At 38.4% G+C, this 26,899-nt stretch overlaps 1 protein-coding gene across 2 annotated transcripts in view; it reads right to left on the bottom strand.

The window, feature by feature from the left end:
- PTPRO (protein tyrosine phosphatase receptor type O) overlaps window positions 1–26,899 on the bottom strand; it is a 270,735-nt gene that overhangs the window by 114,877 nt on the left and 128,959 nt on the right. For both annotated transcript variants that reach the window (XM_003934569.3, XM_003934568.3), the window contains exon 2: window positions 5,094–5,367. In XM_003934569.3, the coding sequence (XP_003934618.1) occupies window positions 5,094–5,367 (274 nt within the window). The remainder of the gene's footprint in view (window positions 1–5,093; window positions 5,368–26,899) is intronic.

Raw genomic sequence — 26,899 nt, forward strand, 5'->3', positions numbered from 1 at the left:
CTCTGCCTACAGAAGAGCCATTCTTTTATTCCTTCATTTTCTTAATGAACTTGGTTTTGCTTTGCACTGCACACTCGCCCTGAATTCTTTCTTGCGTAAGATCTGAGAACCTTGTTTTGGGGTCGGGATTGGGCCCCCTTTCTGGTCACAATCACAGTTATCATATTTTTTGTAATGGTATTTGTCTCTTCCACTATAGTATAACATCTTTGATTATGAGTATTTTCATTTATCTTTATTTCTTTGGTACCTAGATGGCACAGAGAATGTACCTGATAAGTAAAATAAAAACTCATGAATTATTTTTATTTAGAATAGATCTGTACAGAATATTGTATATGTAGAGTGTCTTCATGTGTATTCTTTAATGTGTACAGCTACTATCTGTAGAACTTCACTGACACATGACACAGCTGTGTGTATGTAACATTTCCTCAATTTCTAAGCAACTGATTCCAGTTATCCTTTTACCTGCTGAGAAACTACCTCTTCCCTCTTAAGTGCATGCAATATACTGAAGGTTCTCAATCAATTAAATATTAATGAGATGTTAGACCCTAAGGGCTGTGAAACTCTTTTGAGCTGGCCAAATGACTCTGCTGTGCCAAATTTATTCTTTGTCATGTTTTTCAGCTTTCTCTAAGAGTGACAGACTCAGAACAACGATAGCAAAATATCAAAGGAATGCCCTGGGGCCAATTGCTTTGTCATCGCTGATTTCATCAAGACAAGCATCTAACACACAATAAATGACTGCTACAAAGGTACTCTTTTATTCTCAAGGGAAATGTGTCAACTCTGTGAGCAGCTACTACAAATGTTTTCCAAACTTGTTTAAAAAGCTTTCAGTTAGAAAAATAAAGATGGCAAAAATACATCATTAACTGACAAATAACGTTAGTTTTGGAGCTCAAAAGTAATCTTAGTCATCATGTATGTTAATTCCCTTTTTTAATGAAGGTGGAAGCTGAAACCCAAATGTCACCAAATGCCAGCTCATGCCTAATGTCACAGAAATATTTGTGCACTAATCCTGACTTCTTACATTCCCAACCTATTATCGCTCCTTAAATTTGGGATAATGAAATTGAGCCTTTAAAAATGGAGTACAAAATGATATTTGATAGGCCATCATTAAACGATTTTACTCTTTAGAAATCAAACGTGTTTCCTCTTCCCCTTAAGATGTAGAAAGTCCCAGGACAACATCACTTCTTCTCCACCTCAAGAAGAAAAAGCCAAGTAATCCATGAAATCATAACTATTCTTGAGGTTACAGGAGAGGTGAGATAGCAAGTCAACCAAGTGATGTGAATTCCAAGGAGTGACCAGCCCCTCTGGAGAGAGGGCACACATGATTTCACTTTGGCAAAGCACAGCAGGAAGAGGATGCAACATTGAAGCAGGTCAGAAGAAAGCAGCTCCGATTTTAATGGATTCATAAAGATTGAGTATGGTCTAAATGGGTGCATAGCATTGCTCTGTCCAATATAGTAGTTACTAGCTATATGGAGCTATTTAATTCAAATTTTAAATGAATTCAAACTAATTAAAATTAAAAATGAGTGTCTACTATGTTGGACAATACGGATATAGAATATTTCCATCATCCAAAAGTTCTAGGTCACCACTGTTCTAGACTAACTGGGAGAGGCAGACACAAACGGAGTATACTGTTTCTCTCTAGCTTTCCCTTTGGGCCTCTACCCCATGCTCATGAGGACTACTGGAGGCAGGACAGGGGACTGGAGAGAGGCTCCCTTTTTTGGGTTGGGGATTGGGGTGCTGGGCGACAGGCATGCAGATGGTAACTGAAACCACAAAGAGGCCAGCAAGAACACTTAACTTTCCTGGACCTTTCTTGAATATAAGGAAGAATAATAATGTATTGTGGAGGGGCAGAAAAATCTTTCCTTTCTAATTCTCAGGAAAGAAGCAAAAGACTCCTGTTGCTGGGAGAGGAGCAGAAACTCTTTTGGGCCCAGAGTCCTATACTGATACAAAGTAGAGTATCAGTGGTTCTGCTACCACTGGGGAAGAGACAGGAAACTCTCTGACTAACAGATTTAAAGTAGAATTTCAGTGTCAGTGTAATTTGAGGGGTAAAAATGTCAAGAATGTTTCATCTAGCATCACAAGGTCTGCCTAAGTCTGAGACTGGACCGTGAGAACCAAGAACATCCTCTGTCCCCACCAAAAACTTAGCAATGAGAGAAAAGCAACAGCAGTCTGTTGCTGGGCGAGCTCTTCTGTGGTGCAGGTGTTCAGGGCTTGCTGCTTACTGAGGGTGGAACTGGAACACTGAGAAATACCTCTACCACTATTAGTAGGCTACTGTGGGAAGAACTAGAAATCTGTGATGAGCAGAAGGTGTCTAATACCTTCAACTCAGCTCAACTGTTGACTAGATTGACTCACTCCCCATTCTACCTAACAGCCTAGCAATATGGTAAATTCAAATTCAACCACAGAAATAATTGTATTATAATATTAATAATTACATGTATATTGTCTAAACCTGCACTATTTAAATTGGTATCAAGAAACTATGTGTTGCTGTTGAGCAATTAAAATTAGGCTAGTGCAGCTTTATTTTTATTTAAATTTATGTTTGAAAGTAAAAAATGTATAAATTTGTATATTGATTATAGTCTGAAATAATATTTTGAATGTAGTGGATTAAGTAAACTATGTTATTAAAATTAATTTCACCTTTTCAAAAAGATTTTAATGTGTCTACCAGAAAACCTAGTATTACATATGAGGTTAACATTCTTTTTTTATTAAACAGTACTGTCCTAAATACTCCAGTTGAAAGACAGAGATTTTTCAGATTGGAAAAAAAAAAAAGGAAGACTCAACTCTATGCTGTCTATAAGAAACCCTTTCACGTGTAAAGACGTAAGTAGGCTGAAAGCAAAAGAATGGATTAAGTATGCCACACAAACACTTAAAAAAAACTAAAATGGCTATTTTAATATCAGACAAAAGGGACATGAACACAAGGCATATTGCTTGGAATATAGAGGGACATTACATATAGTCAGATGGTTCCGTTTATCAAGAAGACATAGCAATCCTAAAAGTTTTGCACCTAATAACAGCAGAGCTTCAAAACATGTAAAGCATAAACCAAAAGAAGTGAAAGAAGAAATAGACAAATTTACAGTGACAGGTGGAGACTTTCAGATTCCTTTACCAGTCATTATTAGAACAAGGAAACAGAAAATCAGTAAGGATATAGAAGACTTGAACAATCAACTTGACCTGATTTATACTTATTGAAACTTCACCCAGGAAGTACTCACAGAATACACAGAAAGAAAGACCATATTTGGGTTCATAAAACAAACATCAACAACTTTCAAGTAAATGAAATCATATAAAATATGATCTGATCACAACAGTACTTCCTCTAGAAATCAATAAAAAAAGACGTGTGCAAAATTTCCAATTTTTTTTTGACATTCAACACACTTGTAAGCCCTACAGTTCAAAGAAAAACATCACAAAGAAAAATATAATATATTTTGAGTGGAACTCACTGCAAATGCTAAGTGATATCCTAGAAATCTTTTAGGATTGATTTACATGATTTACCTGATAAATCAAGACATTGATTTATCACATGTCTTCACAAACAGTTAGCTAAAGGGCTGAATCCTCCAGCTGCAACTGATTAGGAATGGCTGAGTACTTGCTTATAAATATTGGATCAGCAACTGTCATTATAGTCCTAAATTTATTTTTCTCTGTGCCTTAGTTTTTTACTCCTAGATCTCTCCCATTACTTGCTCAACTAAATCGAACTAATATTTATGGATCGTCTATTAAGCATAAGGCTTGGGCTAGGTGTTCATGGAATTATAAAGATAAGAGCTTTTGATTTTAAGGAGTTTGTATTGTAGGCATTATGTACCTATATCCGCTGCCTAAATCTGACTTGCAATTCATCTTTTTCTAGAGCTTAAGACAGTATTTTACCAGGTAAATTCTCCCTTTAATTCAACTAACACATTTGTTCATTATGCCTATAAACTTTGAAGGTCTTGGGTCTATGCCATTCCTAATTTTTAGGACTCACTACTGATCCTGGGACTCTGCCAATGGAGACTTGAATTAATTTTTGACAGACATGTTAAAAATATGTCCTCTAGCTTGGTTCTGAGTTTTTGCTTCTTGTAGTTTCTGTTTCCTTGCATGCCAACGGACGATATCACTGTCTTTTTCCTTAGTTATACCAACACAATCACACATAGATGGCATTTAATAAATTGCAGCCGTTGAAAAAGACACACTGAAGAACATAAGCATAAAGTACTTTGCTGAGCCATGATATTGTGCTGGTGATAAACTCTACTGTCCTACAGATGTCAGTTTTTCTTCCATATGTCAACATAGACAGTAGATTCACATCTTATTTTGAGATTAGATATTAAAGTCAGCTAGTAAAGTGAAAAATATCACATGAAGCTAAAACTATTCCTAAAATTTCCAAATGTCAGCATTAACTCTTTATGATATGAACTAATGAAGGTTAAATTGCTACTAATTTTTTTTTCTTGGCATTTTTTTTTCTCGAGAAGTAGAAGGCAAAGCTATTTTGAAGATGAGGTGGGGAATAACAACTGATGAATAAAGATATCTTTTTCTATGTCTCAGCCAAAGACTTCTACTTGAATTTAAGCAGGGTAAATAGGAGTATCAGTTTATTGTCCCCCAAACAGAATTGCTTAATATGAAAATATATGCTCTAGAAAACATAGACAAGTTATGATGGCATTATTAAGTAATACAGCAGAAAATTGCACCTTCCAGTCAGGAATTTGAAATTGTTACTGACTCTCAAAATATACTACTTCATTGAGATTCACTTTTTTTGGTTTAAAAATATTTTTGTTTAACACAATGCAAACAGTAAACATCAAACTTCAACAAGATGCTATATTCTCAATATAACATAGAACTTTGAATCAATGTCACTTGGCATCAAGGCAGGAGATTTTGCCATTCTGGGTGGACTGTCTCAATTAGGGCCCCACGGGAATATACTCTAAGGAGAAACAGGAGACAATTTTACACATGATGCTTACTTGTTAACACAGTGATTGATCTGGATGGCTTGGTCACCACATTTCCATTTACCACTACCAGAGTGATTATATAATAAAGACCATGATAACTGGCCTTAAACACAACAGGAGGAGGCAAAGTGCTGTTGAATTCCTCAAATTCGAAGAAATAATTTTTGGATTCACCAGTTATCTTCACAACATACACAGATGCTGGACTGATGACGTCTGAAGCTTCTAATGAGACAATGATGTTATTATCATCTTGGACAGTTACATGGAAAGCTGTAGCATTCTGTTGAATGGAAGAGAAAAAAAGAGATGGAGGTTATATTCAGATAATTTGCAATAAAGTTATAATAAGATAATTTTTACATTTTATTTTATATCATAAACTAATGTTTATGATAAGCCTTCTTTCTTTCTTTCTTTCTTTTTTTTTTGAGACGGAGTTTCGCTCTTGTTACCCAGGCTGGAGTGCAATGGCGCAATCTCGGCTCACCGCAACCTCCGCCTCCTGGGTTCAGGCAATTCTCCTGCGTCAGCCTCCTGAGTAGCTGGGATTACAGGCACGCGCCACCATGCCCAGCTAATTTTTTGTATTTTTAGTAGAGACGGGGTTTCACCATGTTGACCAGGATGGTCTCGATCTCTTGACCTCGTGATCCACCTGCCTCGGCCTCCCAAAGTACTGGGATTACAGGCTTGAGCCACCGCGCCCGGCCCCGCCTTATTTCTTAAAATAGTGTTACATAGGTATTTTAGTTACACAAGGAAAATCAGAAAGAAATTATGCCTCTTAGGACTCTAATGATCTTCTCAGGGTTTTACTTTGAGGATTTTTTTTTTCCATTGAAAAAATGCTTGCAGTTTGTGGACAGTGTCATGTAATAAACAAAATAAACATCTTGCATGCCAGGCACCGTGGCTCACTCCTGTAATCCTAGCACTTGGGGACACTGAGGCGGGGAAAATCATGAGGTCAGGGGATTGAGACCATCCTGGCTAACACAGTGATACCTTGTCTCTACTGAAAATACAAAAAATTAGCAGAGTGTGGTGGCACATGCCTGAAATTCCAGCTACTCAGGAGGCTGAGGTGAGAGATTTGCTTGAACCTGCCCCTGGGAGGTGGTGGTTGCAGTGAGCTGAGATTGCACTACTGTACTCCAACCTGGATGACAGAGTGAGATGCCATCTCCAAAGAAAATAATAAAATGAAATAATAAAATAAAATAAAATAAAAACATCTTGTGGAGGAGTAAATCATGAATGAATCATTTGGACACTCAAGTTCTAGGGAAGTTCTTTGTTTCAAGCTATGCTGGCAAAGTTACATGGTTTAAAGAAATATATCCTTTTACTTTAGAGGGAGTGATGCTAGGAGAATAAATCAAGGCAGTTCTTTCCTCTCCTCTCACCTGCTAGTTCTGAAAATTATTAAAAAGTCAGGATTGGGAAACTGGTGTTGATCCTTGTCATTAAAGATTAATGTCTTAAAGATGAAGGAAGCTATGCTAGTGAAGAAGAGATCAGATGGTAGAGCTGCAGATGTCTATGGGAAAGTCAGCAGTTGATGGAATTTTTAAAAACTTTGTTCCAAGTCTCCAAATATATGTTTATAGAAAATACTTGAAAAGCCATCCATGTAATTGGTTTAAATTTTCCTTCCTGATTCTGTCTCAGACTCCATCGGCAGAATTAATCTTTCCGGTCTCAAACAAGACTCATGTACTTTGTACCACATGCTTGTGTTTAACTTATCTTCTAGTTATGTAGTGTCCTGGTTGAGTAAGTTATTCACTGCACAGAGCCTCAAACTTCTCTTATATAATAGCAGGATAGAAAAATCGCTGAAACTTGTTAAGAATCTACAGGAATCCAGGCACTATGCCAGGTGTTCCATATAAAAAAATCTCATTTAATATTGAAAACAATCTCATGAGATAGGTACTGTTATTTTTAATCTCACTTTGTAACTGAGGAATCTGAGGCTCAGAAAGATTAAGTCACTCGTCCATGGTCACAGGTACAAAAAGTCATCCTAATTATTTTTCCATATGTCCATTTATCTTCTCTTCTTAACTTACTTTCCTAACATCGAGTCTGTCAAGTTTCTATTACATCAATGAAGGAATGGCTGATTGAATTAATGGTATAGGGCCATTTGCCTCTAACAAATTACTCAATTTATTGATTTTGGTTTTATTATTCTTATTTTTAATAGACACATACCAATTTTACATCTTTATGGGATACCGTATGATATTTTGATACATATATACATTGTGTAATGAGCAAATCAGGGTAATTAGTATACCAATAACATCAAACATTTATCATTTCTTTGTGTTGGGAACATTCAAAATCCATTCTTCTAGCTATTTGTAAATACATGATAAAGTGTTAGGATAGTCCCCCTATAGTAACAGAGCGTTAGAAGGTATTCCTCCTGTCTAGCTGTACTTTCGTCTCCCTTAGCCAGCCTTTGGCTGTTCCCCTCTCTCTCCTTTCCTTGGTTCTAGTAATGATTTCTGCTAGCGGAACTTGTAGTTGCTCTACTTCTATGAGAGCAAGTTTTTTTTAGCATTCACATATGAGTAAAAATGTGGCATTTATCTTCTTGTGCCTGGGTTATTTAACTTGATATATTGTCCTTCAGGTTCATCCATGTGGTTGCAAATGATAGAATTTCCTTCTTGTTTTAAGGCTGAATAACATTCCGTGTGTGTGTGTGTGTGTGTGTATAATATATATATATGGTGGTGTATATATACACCACCTTTTCTTTATCCATTCACCCTCTGATCGACATTTAAGTTGATTCTGTATCTCGCCTCCTCTGAAGAGTGCTGCAATGAATATGGGAGGGCAGAGAAATCTTCAGCACACTGATTTCCTTTCCTTTGGATAGATACCCAGTAGTGGGATTACTGGATCATATGGTAGTCTTATTTTTAGGTTTTTGAGGAACCTCCATACTGTTTTCCATAATGGCTGAACTAATTTACATTTCCACTAACAGTTTAACTTATTGATTTTGGTATCTCACATATTGTCAGCAACCAAATGAAGCACATGATACAAATCCCTATCCTACAAGAGGCTTTATAGACCAAAAAATGGACTGGCTTTTTCTTCTTATTTTATTTTTTAGAAATCCAGATTTGACAGGTCCTAGTACTTATGGTGAACGTGTGGCATAAAAAAATTTAATTCTGTCTTAACATTTAATAGACTAAATTGTTTTCCTCATATTCTCACCACACTAGATGGTAAGTCCTCTAAGGTCAGGGACTGCATTTTGTTTCCAGCTACATCTTCAGCTCTAGGACCAGTACCTGGCATATGGTAAGTGCTTTTGATGTGGGTGATCCTAGGCAGATTTCTGTAATACAAGCTAGAGATTAAAAATAAACTTTCAGGAATAGGAACAGCTCTGGTCTGCAGCTTCCAGCGAGATTGATGCAGAATGTGAGTGATTTCTGCATTTCCAACTGAAGTATCTGGTTTATCTCACTGGGACTGGTTGGACAGTGGGTGTGGCCCACGGAGGGTGAGCTGAAGAAGGGTGGGGCACTGCATCACCCTGGAAGTGCGAGGGGTTGGAGGATTTCTCTCCCCTAGCCAAGGGAAGCCATGAGACTGTACCAGGAAGAATGGTGCATTCTGGCCCAGATACTCACTTTTCCCATGTTCTTTGCAACTGGCTTACCAGGAGATTTCCTCCGGTGCCTACAACACCAGGGCCCTGAGTTTCAAGCAGAAAACTGGGTGGCCCTCTGGGCTGACATTGAGCTAGGGCAGGAGCTTTTTTTCCCCATACTCCAGTGGCACCTGGAACACCAGAGCACTTCACTGCCCTGGAAGGGAGGGCTGAAGCCAGGGAGTCAGGTGGTCTGGCTTGGTGGGTCTCTCCCCCACAGAGCACAGCAAGCTAAGATCTCTTGGCTTGAAATTCTCACTACCAGCACAGCAGTCTGAGGTTGACCTGGGACAATCAAGCTTAGTCAGGGGAGGGACATCCACCATTGCTGAGGCTTGAGTAGGTTATTTTACCCTCTCAGTGTAAACAAAGCCACTGGGAAGTTCTAACTGGGCCAAACACCCTGCAGCTCAACAATGCCTCTGTGGCCAGACTCTCTGTCTAGACTCCTCCTCTCTGGGCAAAGCATCTGTGAAAAAAAGGCAGCAGCGCCAGTCAGAGACTTATGGATAAAACTCCCAGCTCCTTGGCACAGAGCATCTAAGGGGAAAGAGTAGAAAGGGGTACAGCTTCAGCAGACTCAAATGTTCCTGCCTGACAGCTCTGAAGGGAGCAGCAGATCTCTCAGGACAGCATTCAAGCTCTGATAAGGAACAGAATGCCTCCTCAAGTGGGTCCCTGACCCTCATGTATCCTGATTGGGAGACACCTCCCAGTAGGGGCTGAAAGACACCTCATACAGGAGAGCTCTGGCTAACATCTGGCAGGTGTCCCTCTGGGACAAAGCTTCCAGAGGAAGGAACAGGCAGCAATCTTTGCTGTTCTGCAGCTTCTGCTGGTGATACCCAGACAAGCACGATCTGGAATGGACCTCTTGCAGACTCCAGTAGACCTGAGGCAGAGGGGCCTGATGGTTAGAAAGAAAAATAAGAAACAAATGAATAATATCTACATCAACAAGAAGGATGTCTACTCAGAGACCCCATCCAAAGGTCAACAACATCAAAGATCAAAGGTAGATAAATCCACAAAGACGGGGAGAAACCACTGCAAAAAGGCTGAATATTCCAAAAACTAGAACACCTCTTCTCCCCCAAAAGATCAAAACTCCTCACCAGCAGGGGAAATAAACTTGACAGAAAATGAGTTTGATAAATTCATAGAAGTAGGCTTCAGAAGGTGGGTAATAACAAACTTCTCCAACTAAAGAAGCATGTTCTAACCCAACTCAAGGAAGCTAAATACCTTGAAAAAAGGTTAGACAAATTGCTAACTAGAATAATCAGTTTAGAGAAGAACATAAATGACCTGATGGAGCTGAAAAACACCACGAGAACTTCATGAAACATACACAGTATCAATAGCCAAAGTGATCAAGCTGAAAAAAAGGATATCATAGATTAAAGATCAACTCAAAGAAATAAAATGAGAAGAAAATACTAGAGAAAAAAAGAGTGAAAAAAAAAAAAAAACTGAAAAAAGGCTCCTAGAAATATGGACTATGTGAAAAGACAAATCTACATTTGATTGTTGTACCTGAAAGTGATGGGGAGAATGGAATTAAGTTGGAAAACACTCTTCAGGATATTATCCAGGGGAAGTTCCTTAACATATAAAGGCAGGCCAACATTCAAATTCAGAACAGACAGAGAACCCCACAAAGATACTCCTTGAGAAAAGCAACCCCAGGACTCATAATTGTCAGATTCACCAAGGTTGAAATGAAGGAAAAAATGTTAAGGGCAGGCAGAGAGAAAGGTCAGGTTATCCACAAAGGAAAGCCCATCAGACTAACAGCAGATCTCTCTGCAGAAACCCTACAAGCTAGAAGACAATGGGGGCCAATATTCAACATGCTTAAAGAAAAGAATTGTCAACCCAGAATTTCATATCCAGCCAAACTAAGCTTCCTTCTTCTTCAGTTAAGCCCAGAACTTCCAATTTCACATTGGGGTTTGAGTGCTCCTCTAGAGGAAGGGCTTGTTCTATACTTATATTGATTCCCAGGGCTCTTTCTAAAGAAGCAAAAGGGACTGGGGATGGGAGTGTCTGAAGCTTAAAGTAGGAACAGATGCCTTCTTCCCTTTCATAAGTAAGTTTTTTATTCTTCATCTTCACCATCTCAGGCTTTACATATGGAATCCCTAGGATAGAGGGGTTGGGGTTCTTCTCTTGCTCTCTGGAGTGGGTGATGGTGAGAGAAGGGTATGTATTTTCAAAAATTAAATTTAATAATAGGCTACTCTAACCTCCTTTTGCCTGTGGTTGTGGTCTGTGCCTGCTGGTTCTTTTCTGCTAATAGGGTGAACAAAATTGTCTTACTGCTTCTTTTCCCTTCCCCATACCCACATGCATGAACAAAGGTTCCTAATCCTTCAAAGGAAAAACTGATCTTTGATTATTACCTGTATAATGTAAATTGGGATTAACACCAATAAACATTAAGTTTATTATTAACACCAAGAAACATTAAGTTCCCTGTGCCCAAGTGTTTTCATTGTTCATCGCCTGCCTATGAATGAAAACATGTCGTGTTTGGTTTTCTGTTCCTGTGTCAGTTTGCTGAGAATGACGGTTTCTAGATTCATCCATGTGTCTATAAAGGACATGAACTCATCATTTTTTATGGCTGCATAGTATTCCATAGTGTATATGTGCCACATTTTCTTTGTCTAGTCTATCATTGATGGGCATGTGGGTTGATTCCAGGTCTTTGCTATCATAAACAGCACTGCAATGCACATGCGTGTGCATGTGTCTTTATAATAGAATGATTTATAACCCTTGCAGCAATTCCTCAAGGATCTAGAAATAGAAATTCCATTTGACCCAGCAATCTCATTACTGGGTATATACCCAAAGGATAAATTTTTCACACTAAATGTACTTTAGGATTTATTTTGAATCTCAGAATTTTTGTACCCCAAATACCTAAAAATAATGATCCTTACTAATAAATCTTACTGTTCACAAATATAAATAGAAAACATCTACATATTGTGCTTCATAATTGTAAGTTGCATTTTTTAGGAGAAAATATCTATCTGTTTTTCCTTAGTATTTGCTTTTCACATAGATAGTACTGTTTGGTGCATAATGGGAAAGCTTATTAAGCAAAATGCAGACAAATCAGGCACTGAGTATCCAGTAGCACTGAAATCTGGCTTTTGGTTCTCATTGATTATAGCAGGCGGTTCACTAACTCAGAAAACAGTAAGTCTATAAGCCTCAACTATGTAACTATTAAGAATTTTTTCTCTACGTTTCAGCAGCCAATAACTGAAGGTGGTTGTGATAATAAGGAGAGGAGTAAATAGACTCAATTTTGTAAACTGTTTAAGAAATATATATCTAATGTGTGTCATGATGCTTCATAGGCAGTAAAATCATCCAGAGAAAGGGACTAATCTTCCAAATGCTAACGACAGCTTTGGGGATGATTGTATCAGCCATGAAAATAAGCATTGGCCCATGCACTTCCAGGTTGCCAAAAATAAATCAGAGTGGGCTAATCAGATTCAGTTGGTGCAACTAATGAGAGGAAGGCAGCAGGCCAAGTGAGATCTAGGCAGTGCGCCTAAAAGAAGTATCATCTGTGCTCTTACTTTCTACTCTGTCTTCTTTACCTTAGCTTTTCCTGGAATCTATGTTCAAGAAAAAATTCTGAGTGTACACTGCAGGCATGCAACACCTGCTGAGAAGTAGAGCAGGAAGGGACAGTTAAAAGTGATAGAAATTGATCTGATAAATGTAGGCAAGTCCAATGGTGATTTACTTGGTTCCCGTGAAAAATACGTAAAAGTTTTTTATGACTAAGTAATAGCACTGGTTGACTCTGCGGGACAAATATTTTTGCTGAAATTTCCTTTACATAACACGTTTAATAAAGTGATTTCTCTGGTCCAGCATTTTCATTTTATGCTTGAGAGAACAGTGGTGCAAATGTCACAGAGCTAATTGATGTCAGGACAAGGTCTAGGAGCCATATATCTTTATGGCTCTTGGTACTTATCGTTCCATAACAAGTGGGGCCAGCTAACTGAGGCAGCAAAAGGGGCATGGGTACTTGGCTTTAACAAGAAGAGGGAGCCCAGGAGCTGCGACCTGTTCTAGAAGCAGTCTTGTGGGAGAGAAGCTACTGGAGACAGAGTGGGGAACACTAAAGAAGAGAATAACACAGGATGAGTCCCTGGGGTGTGGGACAAGGACAAGAACTGGCTAGACATATGTACCAGTCAGAATTGAAAGAAATCTCCCACCATCACCAACGAATATAGCACGATTTTCTGTTAATCTCCTCATCTGGACCAGGCTATGTGCTAATTTGTTTACGTATGTTATTTCATTTACTCCTCACAGCAATCCTCATAAACAAGTGTTCTTATCTTATCTCAATTTTACCAAGACAGGTTAAATAATTTGCTTAAAAGCAAAGCAACAGACTTGAGATTAGAAGGCCTGGGTTTCTATTCTGCGTCGGGGGTCTTTAACTCGTGAGAATGAGGGGAAGTCCAAGGATCTCCTGACTTCATCTTCTTAATATATAAAATAGGGCTAATTCCCAAAACTCATGGAATTTTTGTGAGGATTAAATGTCTTTCATAAAAATGCTCACCCTATGAACTCAATAAATACTGATCGTATTTCAAAAGTTATTGTGTTTTAGTTTAAAGTCACTCAATGTCTTTTATTATAAATCTTTGCTTAACCAACTTCCAAACACTATGGAATTCTGTAATTACATTCATTGGATGTTTTGTTCACAGAGCCCCAGAGAGCTATCCATTTGTTAATTCAGGAACACACAAGTCTGACCTAAGTGGCAACCTGGTGCCAGGCATCATGCTAGGTGTGAGCAGAGCCACATGAGTAAGAAGGGTACTTGAACTTTAGAAGCTCACTCTGTAGTGAGAGGCAAACTCAAATACACAGAAGTGTTATTAGTTATTGAATTTAAATAATAGTCCAGATGATACCTACTTCTCTGCCTGTCTGAAATTCTATCTGAGCTTGCACCTTCTTATGGGGCACTGCTTCTTTCCCAGTCTAAAGGAAGTGAGGTTCCGACAAGGGTTGCTGATCATACTATCCTGCCATTGGGTCTGAGCAGGCACCATGAAGCACTCCAGGGGAATCATGGCACCTGGTGCCCTTCCTGTGACACACATGTGGACCAAGCCAGGCCATCCAGAGTGCTTCCTCTGAAATTTTATAAAAAGAATTAATGGGAAGGAGCTCTTGTTCCTTTCTGGCTTTAAGTATGCATGAATGCAGAGCTGAAGTGTGTGTAATTCCTGCCCCATTGAAGATAGTTATTTGTTGTAGACTCCCTGATTTGATCTGAGGCCCTGGTCACAGTCATCCAAAGGCCCAGCCACTGTGCAGTTTGGTGATGTGAGTGAATAAATCCCAATATATTCCTTAATTTGTTTGATCTAGACTTCCAAGATTTGCATCCAGCTATTCTGGCCAATGCAAGAGAACTGATTGGCACCATGGACACACAGACAAGAAAGCCCTCAATTCTGTTTTCACAGGTGGATGTGAGGGAAGGTTTCAGGGAGCAAGTGAAGTTTGAAAGATGTTCATAAGTGCCCAGGGAACCCAGGTCAGGAAAGTGTCTTGTTAAGAGGGAAGAGGTCCACAGACCTCTAAAGTGTTTAGAGCAATGGCAGATGCTCAGAGTAGAGTGTTGGTGGCCCAAGACCAAGATGCGCCTTGCTAAGGAGTTTGGATATTTTTTAGGCCGAAGTAACTCATGAACTGTTGCAATGCAGAAAAGTGATATGACTTGATTACAGCTTAGGAAGACTTATATAACTAGGAATATGTAGAATAAGTGGCTGACTGGTTGATGTAAGGCCAACAGACAGTAGGAAGGGTGTTGCAATAGCTCAGGCAGGTGAGATGCTGAGTCAGAGCCAGTGCTGGCTGCATCAAATCAGCTTGCATTACGTACATCAGAGTATGGTCAGTGCTCCAGCTGGCATCCCAATCAATGATCAGACTTACTCAAATTCTGCTGTGCTCAGGTTACCACCTAGGAAGGAATAGGCTGCTCGGTTCTTTTAAATAGTAATATTAATGACGTCTGGTGCTTACAGAGCACTTATGGCCATGACTCTCTGCAGACAATACATAATGCATCCACTAAACATACCGTCAGGCTCTTAGGAAACCTCTTCCACTTGGGTATTCTTTCTTCTCAGTTCCTTCAGGAAGATCAAATTCCCAGAGCTACACTTCCCAGGCTCCTTCTGACACTTGGCTAGAATTATTCACAGCTCTCAGAAATAGAGTGGAATATGGCTGTTGATCTCAAAGGCCAGGGATGGCCTCTGTCTAATCTTCCATTATTTTTGCAGCCATTCCTCAGATATGTTTTAGGCAACAAGCATGTATCAGAAACAGAGCAGAACACTGGGCATACCCTCTATTTGGGAGTAAAGAGGAAGACAGGAGTTAAGAGCCTTTGCCCTTCCTAGAATTGTGTCTGACCGATAAAAATAGCACTGATGATAAAATAAGGATGATGATGATGACATAACAGAGCATCCACTGACATCGTACTTATTGTGTGCTGAAACTTTCTTGAAGTTCATATAGAAGGTTTTTAAATGCTTGTTAAATTAGAATATTTATAACCGGCTATGTAATACTAGACTTTTTAATACATATCCTAAATGTATCCTTTCAGGTACAGTATATCAGTTCTCTACTCCTGTGAGATCTGGTGCCTGAGCCCAGTTCATGATTAGCCTTTCCTGTGTTAAATGATCAGATGCAGGCTGGAGTGCCATGGCCGGATCTCGGCTCACTGCAACCTCCATTCCTCAGGCTCAAGCTATCCTCCCACCTCAGCCTCCCAAGTAGCTGAGATCATAGGCATGCACCACCAAACCTGCTTTTTTTTTTTTTTTTTTTGATATTTTTTGTAGAGACAGGGTTTTGCCATGTTGCTTAGGCTGGTCTCAAACTCCCGAGTCAAGCAATGTTCCCACCTCAGCCTCCCAAGAGATACATTCTTTATGGTTTCAGAATAAAGAAGACTCATCTCTTTTGCCTGTTATTTGGTAAAAAGACTCCCAACTCCCGATTACTATCAGACAGGTAATGTATATGTGAGAGGCAGCCAGGTGTAAGAGGATAAAAATGATGAAATGTTAGCAAACTGGAGGATGCATACATTATTTAAGAGCATCATTAAAAAGCACAGTTTGTGGGGAACATTCCCGTGTGAGACCCCCAAAAGGCGTGAGTCTCACTATACGGTGAGTTTGATCCCAAACACAGTTTCCTACTGGAGGCAGTCAAGCTATCCGGAAAGAGGATCTGAAAGATGAATGATCAGTTTCTAATATCAACCACAATATCGTTTGGGCCTAAAACTATGCGTTGCTGCTAGACCCATTGACCCTCTACCAGCAACCGGTTCCTGCTTTTAACCTTTTTATGACTCTTTAAGAATAAACCTTAAACCTTTTTCCTTACCCGACTGCCTTGTACCCTAGATAATGGTTTAACTGTTGATATTTGCAAAGCAAATGCCACCATAAGGGATGGCTTTGATTTCTGACTCAGAGACTCCTGAATGGGGAAGTTGAGTTAAGCTGAGTCAGGAGTAGACAAAGGAGAATCTGATTAAAAGATATTCTGATGAGCAAAATCAGAAAACCCTTTCACATCTCAGTTCTAAAACAAGGTCAAACCAGAGATACCTGCAGCCAGGAGGAATAATGTTTGGATGTAAACAAGCTTTGTGATTACAGGAAATTCTGTTACTTTTTACAACCACTGATTGCATATCTGACTTCTCTATTGTATAGGCCATGTGAGGCATACATTTGCATTTCCTCTTGCTATGATGTAAACCAGAGCCAAGAAAGTGTATTTATTCCTGGCCTTTGAAAAATAAAATTTGCTGTTTAGGCACAGCCTATCAGCCCTCCGGACGCCTCACTTTCTCTCTCTCTGTCTTTATTATTTTTCCAGGCGCACTCCCTCTTCCAGGTATTGGGACCCTCTTGCAGGTCGAGAGACCCCCGGCAGACGTGCCTACCTGTCCCGGACGGTCCACGACAACAGTTACAACAAAATAAAGCCATGCAGCCAAAGAAAATATATGCTGGCCAAAGAAGAAAATACAGCCCAGCCTATAGGCTGCCAGATTACAGCCCTTGAATTCCTTACACTGCCATTTCCTTAACCATTGCTTATCTTTTTTTTTTTTTTTTTTTTTTTCAGTTTCTAGATCATATTCTATTTTCTTGGCCCAACCAGAGTGTAGGTGATAGTTAAAATCTGTCACCAATTAAGCATTAATTTAAAATAAATACAAATGATATTATCTTATCAAGTTGCCATATATGTGTGCATGTGTAAAACGACAGTTCAATATATATATAATAATGTGGCAATTATTTCCTGACTTCTAAAATGAACTCAGGGTGGAAGCTCTGCACAACTCCTAATTTTGGAGATTAAACAAAACACACTTGAGGAATGAATTCAACTGGCCAGTCTTAAGTGAAAAGAAACTGTTGTGCCAAAGAGGTGCGAAGATTTTATTTGATATGTAGGGTAAGAACAATCATCACATACCAAATTTTATTTTAGAAAGTACTTTCAAATACATTTTCTCCTTTGATCCTCAGAACATTCCATCAAGTTATTATCTCAATTCACAGAAGAAGAAACTGATGTTCAAAGAATTAAATGGATTTCTCAAGCCTACCCTATTATATTATGGAGGAGCATGCACTCAAGGCAATTCTTATAACTACAGATTTTGTGACTCTATTATACCACAGTCCCCAGACTATAAGATCCTGGAGCCAAAATTATTTCCCAAATGCCACCTTTCACATCTGTACTTAATTGGTGGCAAACTCCCTCAGCACAAACTGTGACTGACTCATTCTTCTAGAATATGCTTGATAAATGCTCAAAAAGTGTAGCGTCATGAAAAAATACCCCAGGAATTTGGAGACACAGAGACCTGGGTTCAAATCCCACTTAAGTGACAGTCTCTTATTTTTATTCTTTGAACCTCAGTTGTTTAAGGTAAACCATGGAATACTAAAAGGTTATTATGACAGCTTTCTGGGGGCTTGGGATAGATGAAATCGTATATGTAAATTTTCCATCCCAGGACCCAATATTTAATAGTAGATCCTCCAAAAAAAAAAAAAAAAAACCTGTTTCTATAAAATTTGTGATCTGTTTTCTCATTGATTTTCTTTGAGACATAAATTTTAGAAGCTATATTTTTTTTTTTGGTCAGGACACTAATGCCATGATTCTTATTTGGTTCAACAACTGTTGTGACTTTCAGTCTATTTATTCAGTAATCAGTGTAAGTTCTCTTTGCGGCATCATGAACAAGAGCAGCCAGTATTTCTTTTTCTTTTTCATTGTGCCTACAAATGACAGCCAGAGCTCACCTGCTTGACTGAAGGTTACCATGGGAACAATTTGAGGGTCTACTCTGCTGAGAAGCTTAAAGATCTGGAAGCTGTGCTTGGCTGGTGACTGACTGGGTAGGGGGTCGGCCCACAACCCAGGAAGCCATAAAATATATTTGTTCTCAACAGTTCAATCAACAGGCAAATTCTAAAACGATGCAACATTCTTCTGGCATAATTTGTTATGGAAAACAGGGGCTCCTGACAGGTTCATTCTGCCTCTGAAACAAGTTTTACCTTGATAAAATGAAGTATCCACAAATATTATTTTGCCTAACTTTGTTATTTCCCATCCCTCTTTTTCATGCTCACCAGTATTTAGAATTTGAAAATGGTTTTACCCCGGCAAGTTGTGAAAATGTAGCTGTCCCACTTACTGAAAGATAACGTGAAAGATGGTGGTGCTAATCATTTATTCTGGAATGGATGAGTTCAGTCAAATTTCCCCACAGGCATGAAATGTCAATCCAACTGTGACATCAGTTAATTAAATCCTGATGATAGCTAACAAGAGTGCAGCCTACTTACGAGGCTCACAGCCTATGTAGGCGGTAGACTTGTGACCTTTGGTAAGCACTGCCCTTTAACTCCTCTTCTTGTTGGGTTGTTAATATCAGCAACAACAAAATTGTCAGAGCTTTAAAGCAAATAGTTTAATGAGCCCTCTACCTTCACTAAGGTTTTCTGGGTCTTCTGAAAGACTGATCTCTATATATGCAGAATAAATTAAAGCCAGAAGTTAAGGGAGATTAAGCATAATACTTTTACACAGATGGTTGACTCCACGTGTACCTTCAGATAGTTTTTAACAATTAAGTGCCTGCTGTATGCTTCGTGCTGAGAATATGAGAGTTTAGACAAGAAATCTGGTTTCTGTCCTGGTGAATAGTGTTTTGAGTCTGTGTAGAGAAAGGAAATATATTCTTTTAAATAATTAGATAATTGCAAGTGGAAAAAACATTGTTAAGAAATACCTGATGATCAAGGAGCTCCTAGCAGGTGGCTCCAGAGAAAGTGCTAGTTAGGCAGAGACCTGTGGGCTGGTAAGAGCTGACCTGATGATGAGTTGCAGAAAGAACAGAACCTAAGGACAGTGCATGTGAAGACCTGGGTGCTGGAGAAAGTACAATGTGGATGAGAAACCAAAATAACATTACAATGGCCGGTAGAGGAGGCATCATGGGAAACTTTGTAGACCCTTCTAAAAAAGTTAGAGGCTTTAGGCTGAAGGCAATAGGAAGCCACTTATGGATTATTTGGCAGGGGAGTGGGATGCTCTGATTTACATTCTGTAATAGAAGCAAAAAGTTTATGGTGTTACTTTCTGGCTCTGGAATTCCTACTGAGGGTGGAAACTTTTATTGGAAAAATACTTGGTAAGTAACCACTTGGGATAGAAGGAAATACTGATGTTGTGAGTTGAGGAACCTAGGCAAACAAACAAAAACTAGATATCCAAACAGGGATTCAAATCACAAAACAATTGAATAAAGAATAAAGAAATCTGGAATAAAGAAAGGGTATAAGAGCCCCAAGATGGCATGATGCTGGGATGAAGAAGGGACAATCAGCCAATGTAAATATCCAGACCGTGAGGAAGGCAGAGGGCATTCAAGACTGGAAATGCCTAATGCACCACTGGAATTCACATTCTGAATAGCAAACAGTTCTCCATCTCCCTGCATCCCAATGTTCACTAAAGTCTGCTTGCTTACAAATGCTTTCTATGAGTGGATCATCCATGGAACTTGTAGAAGGAGCTGAGTTTCACCTGGAGGTGTTAGGTCACAGAAGCAGTTTGTGGAAGTTGGCTCATGAAGGAAGAAGAATTTATTAAGAATGAATGTTTAGCCGGGCGAGGTGGCTCAAGCCTGTAATCCCAGCACTTTGGGAGGCCGAGGCGGGTGGATCACAAGGTCGAGAGATCGAGACCATCCTGGTCAACATGGTGAAACCCCGTCTCTACTAAAAATACAAAAAAATTAGCTGGGCATGGTGGCGCGTGCCTATAATCCCAGCTACTCAGGAGGCTGAGGCAGGAGAATTGCCTGAACCCAGGAGGCGGAGGTTGCGGTGAGCCGAGATCGCGCCATTGCACTCCAGCCTGGGTAACAAGAGCGAAACTCCGTCTCAAAAAAAAAAAAAAAAAAAAAAAAAAAAAGAATGAATGTTTACACCAAGTTAACAAAAATCCCAAGGAGGATTTGGATTTCCATCAAAGTGGAATGAAACTTTAAGCCAATCGTAAGACTCAAGGGGCAGGAAGGTCCTTCTGGTTAGAGTATGGCTAATTTGGTTGGTGAGTATAGATCACAGCGGGTGTGACTGCATTACTTCAGTAGAGAAATGACGGTCACTAGGACTAGGGTAGTATCATGTGGAACTTAGAAGGCATATCCCTTAGCAATGAGTCACTTAAGAATGGATCAGTTGTGGGTTGGTTGCAGTGCTGATTTTATACACACACACACACACACACACACACACACACACACACACTTCACCACCATATAATGAGAAGACTGCAGGAAAGCAGATACTAGCAGGGAAGGAGGAAGGGTGACACATATCATTAGTTCAGTTTGATATATACAAAGTATGAAATGCCTGTGGACATCCAAGTACCGATGCTAAGCAGGTGATGGGATATATGGATCCAAAGTTGAGAAGACATGTCTGGACCTAATATTTGAAAGTGATTGACTCAGAGATGAAGCTATGAGAATCAAGGAACTTGCATAGTGTGCTATGCACCTAGAGCTTACTTTTACTAAGCGCCTACTTTGTGCGAAGTTCTTTTTAGGCATTATTTCACTTAATCCCCTTAACAACTCCCTGAAGTGGATATTACTATTTGCACTTTTCAGATTAGTAGTGGAGTCTCTGAAAGATTAAGTAATACATCTAAGGCCACAGAACTTTAAGGTGGTGGATGTGGGAGTTATCTTCACATTCCTTTGATCCCAGTGCCTATGTATTAATATTGATGCTACACTCCCTGCATTTCAGATTCCTTTTTTATTTTCAAACATGAACTATGGATATCACTTTAAGATCAGTCATTTTTATTACATGAACAGTTACAGGGCAATTGGCTGCAGTGGAAACAGTAGTGATTTAAAGACAAATAGAGCTGAAAATGAATGTTGGTTCTATCGCATACAGATAAAATGTCTCTCAGCCTCAGTTTCTTTATCTATAAAATGGGAAAAGCATACCAACTTTACAAGGTTGTTGTGAGATTAAAATTAAAAAAAGTAATTAAGGTGCTTGCCGTAGTTTAGATGTTACACACATTACGTGCTTAATTTTGATGGTTTAAAAAAGTGGACATTGGGTGGCCGCAGTGGCGCACGCCTGTAATAACAGCATTTTGGAAGGCTGAGTCGGGTGGATCATGACCTCAGGAGTTTAAGACCAGCCTGGCCAGCATGGTGAAACCCCGTCTCATAAAATACAAAAATTAGCTGGGTGTGGTGGTCGGCGCCTGTAATTCCAGCTATTTGGGAGGCTGAGGCAGAGAATTGCTTGAATCTGGAAGGTGGAGGTTAAAGTGAGCTGAGATCGCGCCACTGCACACTCCAGCCTGGGCGACAGAGTGAGACTCTGTCTCAAAAAAAAATAAATAAATTAGCCAACAAACATATGAAAAAATGCTCATCACCATTGGTCATTACAGAAATGCAAATCAAAACCACATTGAGATACCATCTCACAACAGTTAGAATGGTGATCATTAAAAAATCTGGAGATAACAGATGCTGGAGAGGATGTGGAGAAATAGGAACACTTTTACACTGTTGGTAGGAGTATAAATTAGTTCAACCATTGTGGAAGACAGTGTGGTGATTCCTCAAGGACCTAAAAATAGAAATTCCATTTGACCCAGCAATCTCATTACTGGGTATATACCCAAAGAGTTATAAATTGTTCTATTACAAACACACATGCACACGTATGTTCATTGTGGCACTGTTTACAATAGCAAAGACCTGGAACCAAACCAAATGCCCATCAATGATAGACTGGACCAAAAAAATGTGTCACATACACACCATGGAATACTATGCAGCCATAAAAAGTGACAAGTTAGTGTCCTTTGTAGAGACATGGATGAATCTAGAAACCATCATTCTCAGCAAACTGATACAAGAACAGAAAACCAAGCACTGCATGTTTTCACTCATAGGCAGGTGATGAACAATGAGAACACTTGGGCACAGGGAAGGGAACAGCATTCACAGGGCGAGGTGTGGGGGTGGAGGGGAGGGGAGGGGAGAGACTGCGAGGGGGGATGGGGAGGATGGGAGGGATAACACTGGGAGAAATGCCTGATGTAGGCCATGGGGGGAAGGTGGGGGATGCAGGGATGGAGACAGCAAACCACCGTGGCATGTATGTACCCATACAGCAATCCTGCAGGATGTAGGATGTGCACATGTACCCCAGAGCCCAAATACAAAACAAAAAACAAACAAACAAAAAAACTGAAAAAAAAAAAAGATAAATAAATGGAAATTATAATGCATATTGCTAGGAAAGTTCCTGTTAGAGGCATGGCAAAACTTTCTGAATAATGTAAGAAACCCAACAGGCAAAAAACAAATTTAAATTTTCCCTTGCATAGGAACCCTCAACATCATGCTAAAAATCTAAAATAACAATCATACAATTGTTCTATGTGCATTTTTTTCAGAAACCATGATAATTCAGATTTGCTGTTACTTGAACTAGTGACAAATATAATTGTATCAGAATGATTTTACTCCTTGTGCTATTAAAATAACCTCTGACATATTCTCAATCTTTTCTATTTTTTATCTTCTTCAAAATATTAGATTATGAAGCATAACAGGATTTTAATGGAACAGGATCTTATTATGAGGAGTAACGAACAAGAATATCTTGATAAAAAAATCTGCTTGTTAGATTGCTGTACACAGGCAAATCATATAGCCTGAGACTCAGTTTTCTCATCTGAAAAATGGGGTTAATACTTCTTTCAACCATATTTTGTGATGATCATATTGGATAATATTTATAAACCATTTAACATATCTGGGTACATTCTAAGTATCCAAGCAATAGCCAGCTCTGATCATGTGAATATTCAGCGTTTTAAAACTTGGGCAGTGGGGGTTGGGGGGGATGGGGAACAATGGGATTTCTTATTCATTACCAAATAAAAAGTGAATTACTTAGTTTAGCACGCAAAACCTTCCACAATTTGTCCCCAATTTACCATCCATCTTATCTGCCACTACTTCTCTGTCGCAACCTCCATGAACCCCATTAAACAGCCAAACTCTGCAGTCTCCATATGCCCCAGCTGCTTCCTTGCCTGTGTCCTATTTATGCATTCCTTCTTGTTGAAATATCCTGTCTCTGCTTCAAATATCTGACAGTATATCTCTATTCAAGTACTACTTTCTTGGAGAAGCCTTTAAGACACCCAAGAAATAACCAGTTTCTTTTTTCCTGTGAACTTACAACCTTCTGTCTAAATCTTAGGACACATCCCTCTGTACCTGGAATCATACAACTCTATTAATTGGCAGATTGCTCTTAGAGTAAGACATAGGAGTAATTTTAAATGTCTCTTGTCCTTTACCAAAATCCTCTGTCCCCGAGTTAGGTATTTATAACATCTTCCTAAACCAATATATAAAGAAGAAATATGTTCAGATTATTCATATAAAACAGAATAAAGCTAGAACATTTTGCACATTCATCTTCATTTCACAATGTTAACTTCAAATTGTCAACATTTCTAACTTTCCAATGCATGAGTAATATGTTCAGCCAGCACTGATGCTATTTTGAATTATAAGAAGGCTGGAACAACAATATGATATTTATGGTTTATAAATGAAGCTCAAAAATATCTTTGTCTTTGGGAACAGCTGTAAAAAGACAGTATTCAATTTATTGCACCAAGTGAAAGGATTCCATTCTTTGGAAGGATGGGCATTTTATGTCAATCATGCTGTGCTATTTGGTGTTAAGGAAATATTATTACTTTTACTTGACATATTGAACGTGTTAATTGACACGTCACTATTAAATACTTTCCTATTGCTTGCTACCATATGTATATCAAAAAGTGAAAAATAGAAATTTAGTATTGTTGAAATAAATTTAAAAAGTGATTTTCATTATTAGAAAATTTTCACAGTACAAATTCTAATGACAATGTTGAAAATTTTCATAGAATTCTTTATAGAAATATTTAAGTCTCTTTTCACATATTTGCCTTTTATTTCAAAGCCTCTGTTCATAAAGATGGCTGTTCTTGGTGGTCTGAAACAAATACGTCATGCTAATTTACAATAATCTACACAGGTTGCATTAAACAAAATATCTCTATTTGCAAAGGTTTTATTCAATTTATAATAAATATTAAATGAAGTTGGCTGGGCATGGTGGCTTATACCTGTAATCTCAGCACTTTGAGAGGCCGAGGCGGGCAGATCACTTGTGGTCAGGTCAGGACATCCTGGCCAACATGGTAAAACCTCATCTCTACTACAAATACAAAAAAAAAAAAAAAATAGCCAAGTGTGGTGGCACGTGCCTGTAATCTCAGCTACTTGGGAGGTGAGTCTGAGGCAGTAGAATCCCTTGAACCCTAGAGGTAGAGTTGCAGTGAACTGAGATTGCACCACTGCACTTCAGCCTGAAGTCTTAAAATAATGATAATAATAATAATTTTAAAAAGTCATAGCATGCAGCAGTTTCACCAGTGGCTGTGTGTTAGATCCACATGATTTGAACAAAACAATGTTAATGTACTTGAAGTTCTGAAACATACCTTTCTTGTCTTGAATACCCTAAAATGTAATACTTATAGTCAATGTTAATTTGCCATTTGTTAACTACTTTATTTCTATTTCCTCCTCCCTGCATAAGATTCCCTTTCTCTCTTCTGCTCTGCCTCTTTTTTCCCACTTCTTCTTCTCTTTGCATTTTTCTTATCATCTCCTTTGTGCTGTGTTTGGTTAGTTCTGTCTATAAAATTTCTGGGAGATTTTAGCTATCCAAATCCAGAGAATGAGACCTCACCTATTGTCTATCACAGGATACAGCACAGTACTTTACTGTTTGGAACTTGAGAAATATTTGTAAAATTAAATGTGGTCTATCCAACCATCTACCCAGCCTACATTTTTTGAGACTTTAACCACAAATTCTCTGGTTTGCTGTACCGGCTACACTTCCTATTTCAGAGCATTTTTATTATTATAGTTCAGCTTCTGGGTTATTAAGGTAAAACCATATTATTGTATTATAAAAATGAAAGACTATCTCGACAAACAAAAGAGAGATAGTAGCGAGAGAGTCATGAAGGTCAAAAGGGAGGAAGGGGGAATCAGATGGAGAGAAAGAATATAAACAAAGAATAGGTAGGAGACAATGCAGAAAACTTGTACATTGGGAATAAGAGTAATAGTGAATGATAAAATAGTGACAGAATAGGACTGATATTTTACATCTTTGCTGGTCATAACTCCTACCTATATAATTATTTAATACTTGACAAAGAAAGAAACTAACATAAATATTTCAATCAATTCCTTATCTACTATAAATCTTCCTTTTTTCTTCTTCTATGACTATGTTATAATTTGTTTCTGATTTGCAGAGAATGCATTCTTAAAAAATCATAGATAAAATATTAATAAGTCATATGTTGCTATGGGAACTAATAGAGCTTTAATCTTCTCCCCTTCCATGCAGTGGCTGTTCATTCATTGGGCTGAGATGGTACCACGGAGATTCAAATATTGGATGGGAGATTGGACTTTAGGGTCTATTGATTCATAAATTTGAAGAGTCATGAATTAATAAAAGCTGAACCTTTGAGTAATTTCTAAGAATACTAAGAGATGCATGCCAGATTTCCTTTTAGGTCATAAGTATCCAGGATTTGTTTTCTTTAAAATGACAATGATCTCTCAAGCCTTTCCCATTAAGTTAAACTTTGAGAAAACAAATCACAGATCATTTGCAGAATGATTTAATAATATTTTACGATAATTCAATGCATTATTTTGCAAACATATTGATATATAATTCATAACAAATATAAATAATATATAGCATATAACAATATGATTCTTTGTTTCATTGGAATAAGAAATGCTATTAACCTGATACATTTGTTTAATTTTTATTAATGCATCTACTTTGTTAAGTATTCCATTTAGCTTCAAAGTGAGAAAGAGATTTTTGGCTCTCAGGCAATTATAATTAAACCCATACTGACTGCTGTAATTAAAGAGAGAAAAGAATAATAACAACTGTAATAGCTAGCATATATTAAATGCATAATATATGCCAGAAATTTTTCCATGTGTCTTGAATGAATTATGCTTATTCCTTAAAGCAATATTTAGAGCTTATTATTATTTAATCAACAATGGAAGTAGGAGACAAGAATTCATATAGGCAATTCAAGCAATTATTTTTGGTGTTTACTTGGTGTTATCTACAAGGGCATAATTGTGAGCACGTAAAACTGGTCTCAGCCTTCACAGAGATAAGTTACAAATAAGCAATAATAGTAAGATGCAACAAATATGACCAAAAGCACAGAGCACTATGGCAGCAAGAGTATCTTACTAGTGACAGTGAAGATGATGCTCAAAAGATGAGCA

This window comes from Saimiri boliviensis, chromosome 7, assembly GCF_048565385.1.
Source record: "Saimiri boliviensis isolate mSaiBol1 chromosome 7, mSaiBol1.pri, whole genome shotgun sequence".
NCBI classification, from domain to species: domain Eukaryota; kingdom Metazoa; phylum Chordata; class Mammalia; order Primates; family Cebidae; genus Saimiri; species Saimiri boliviensis.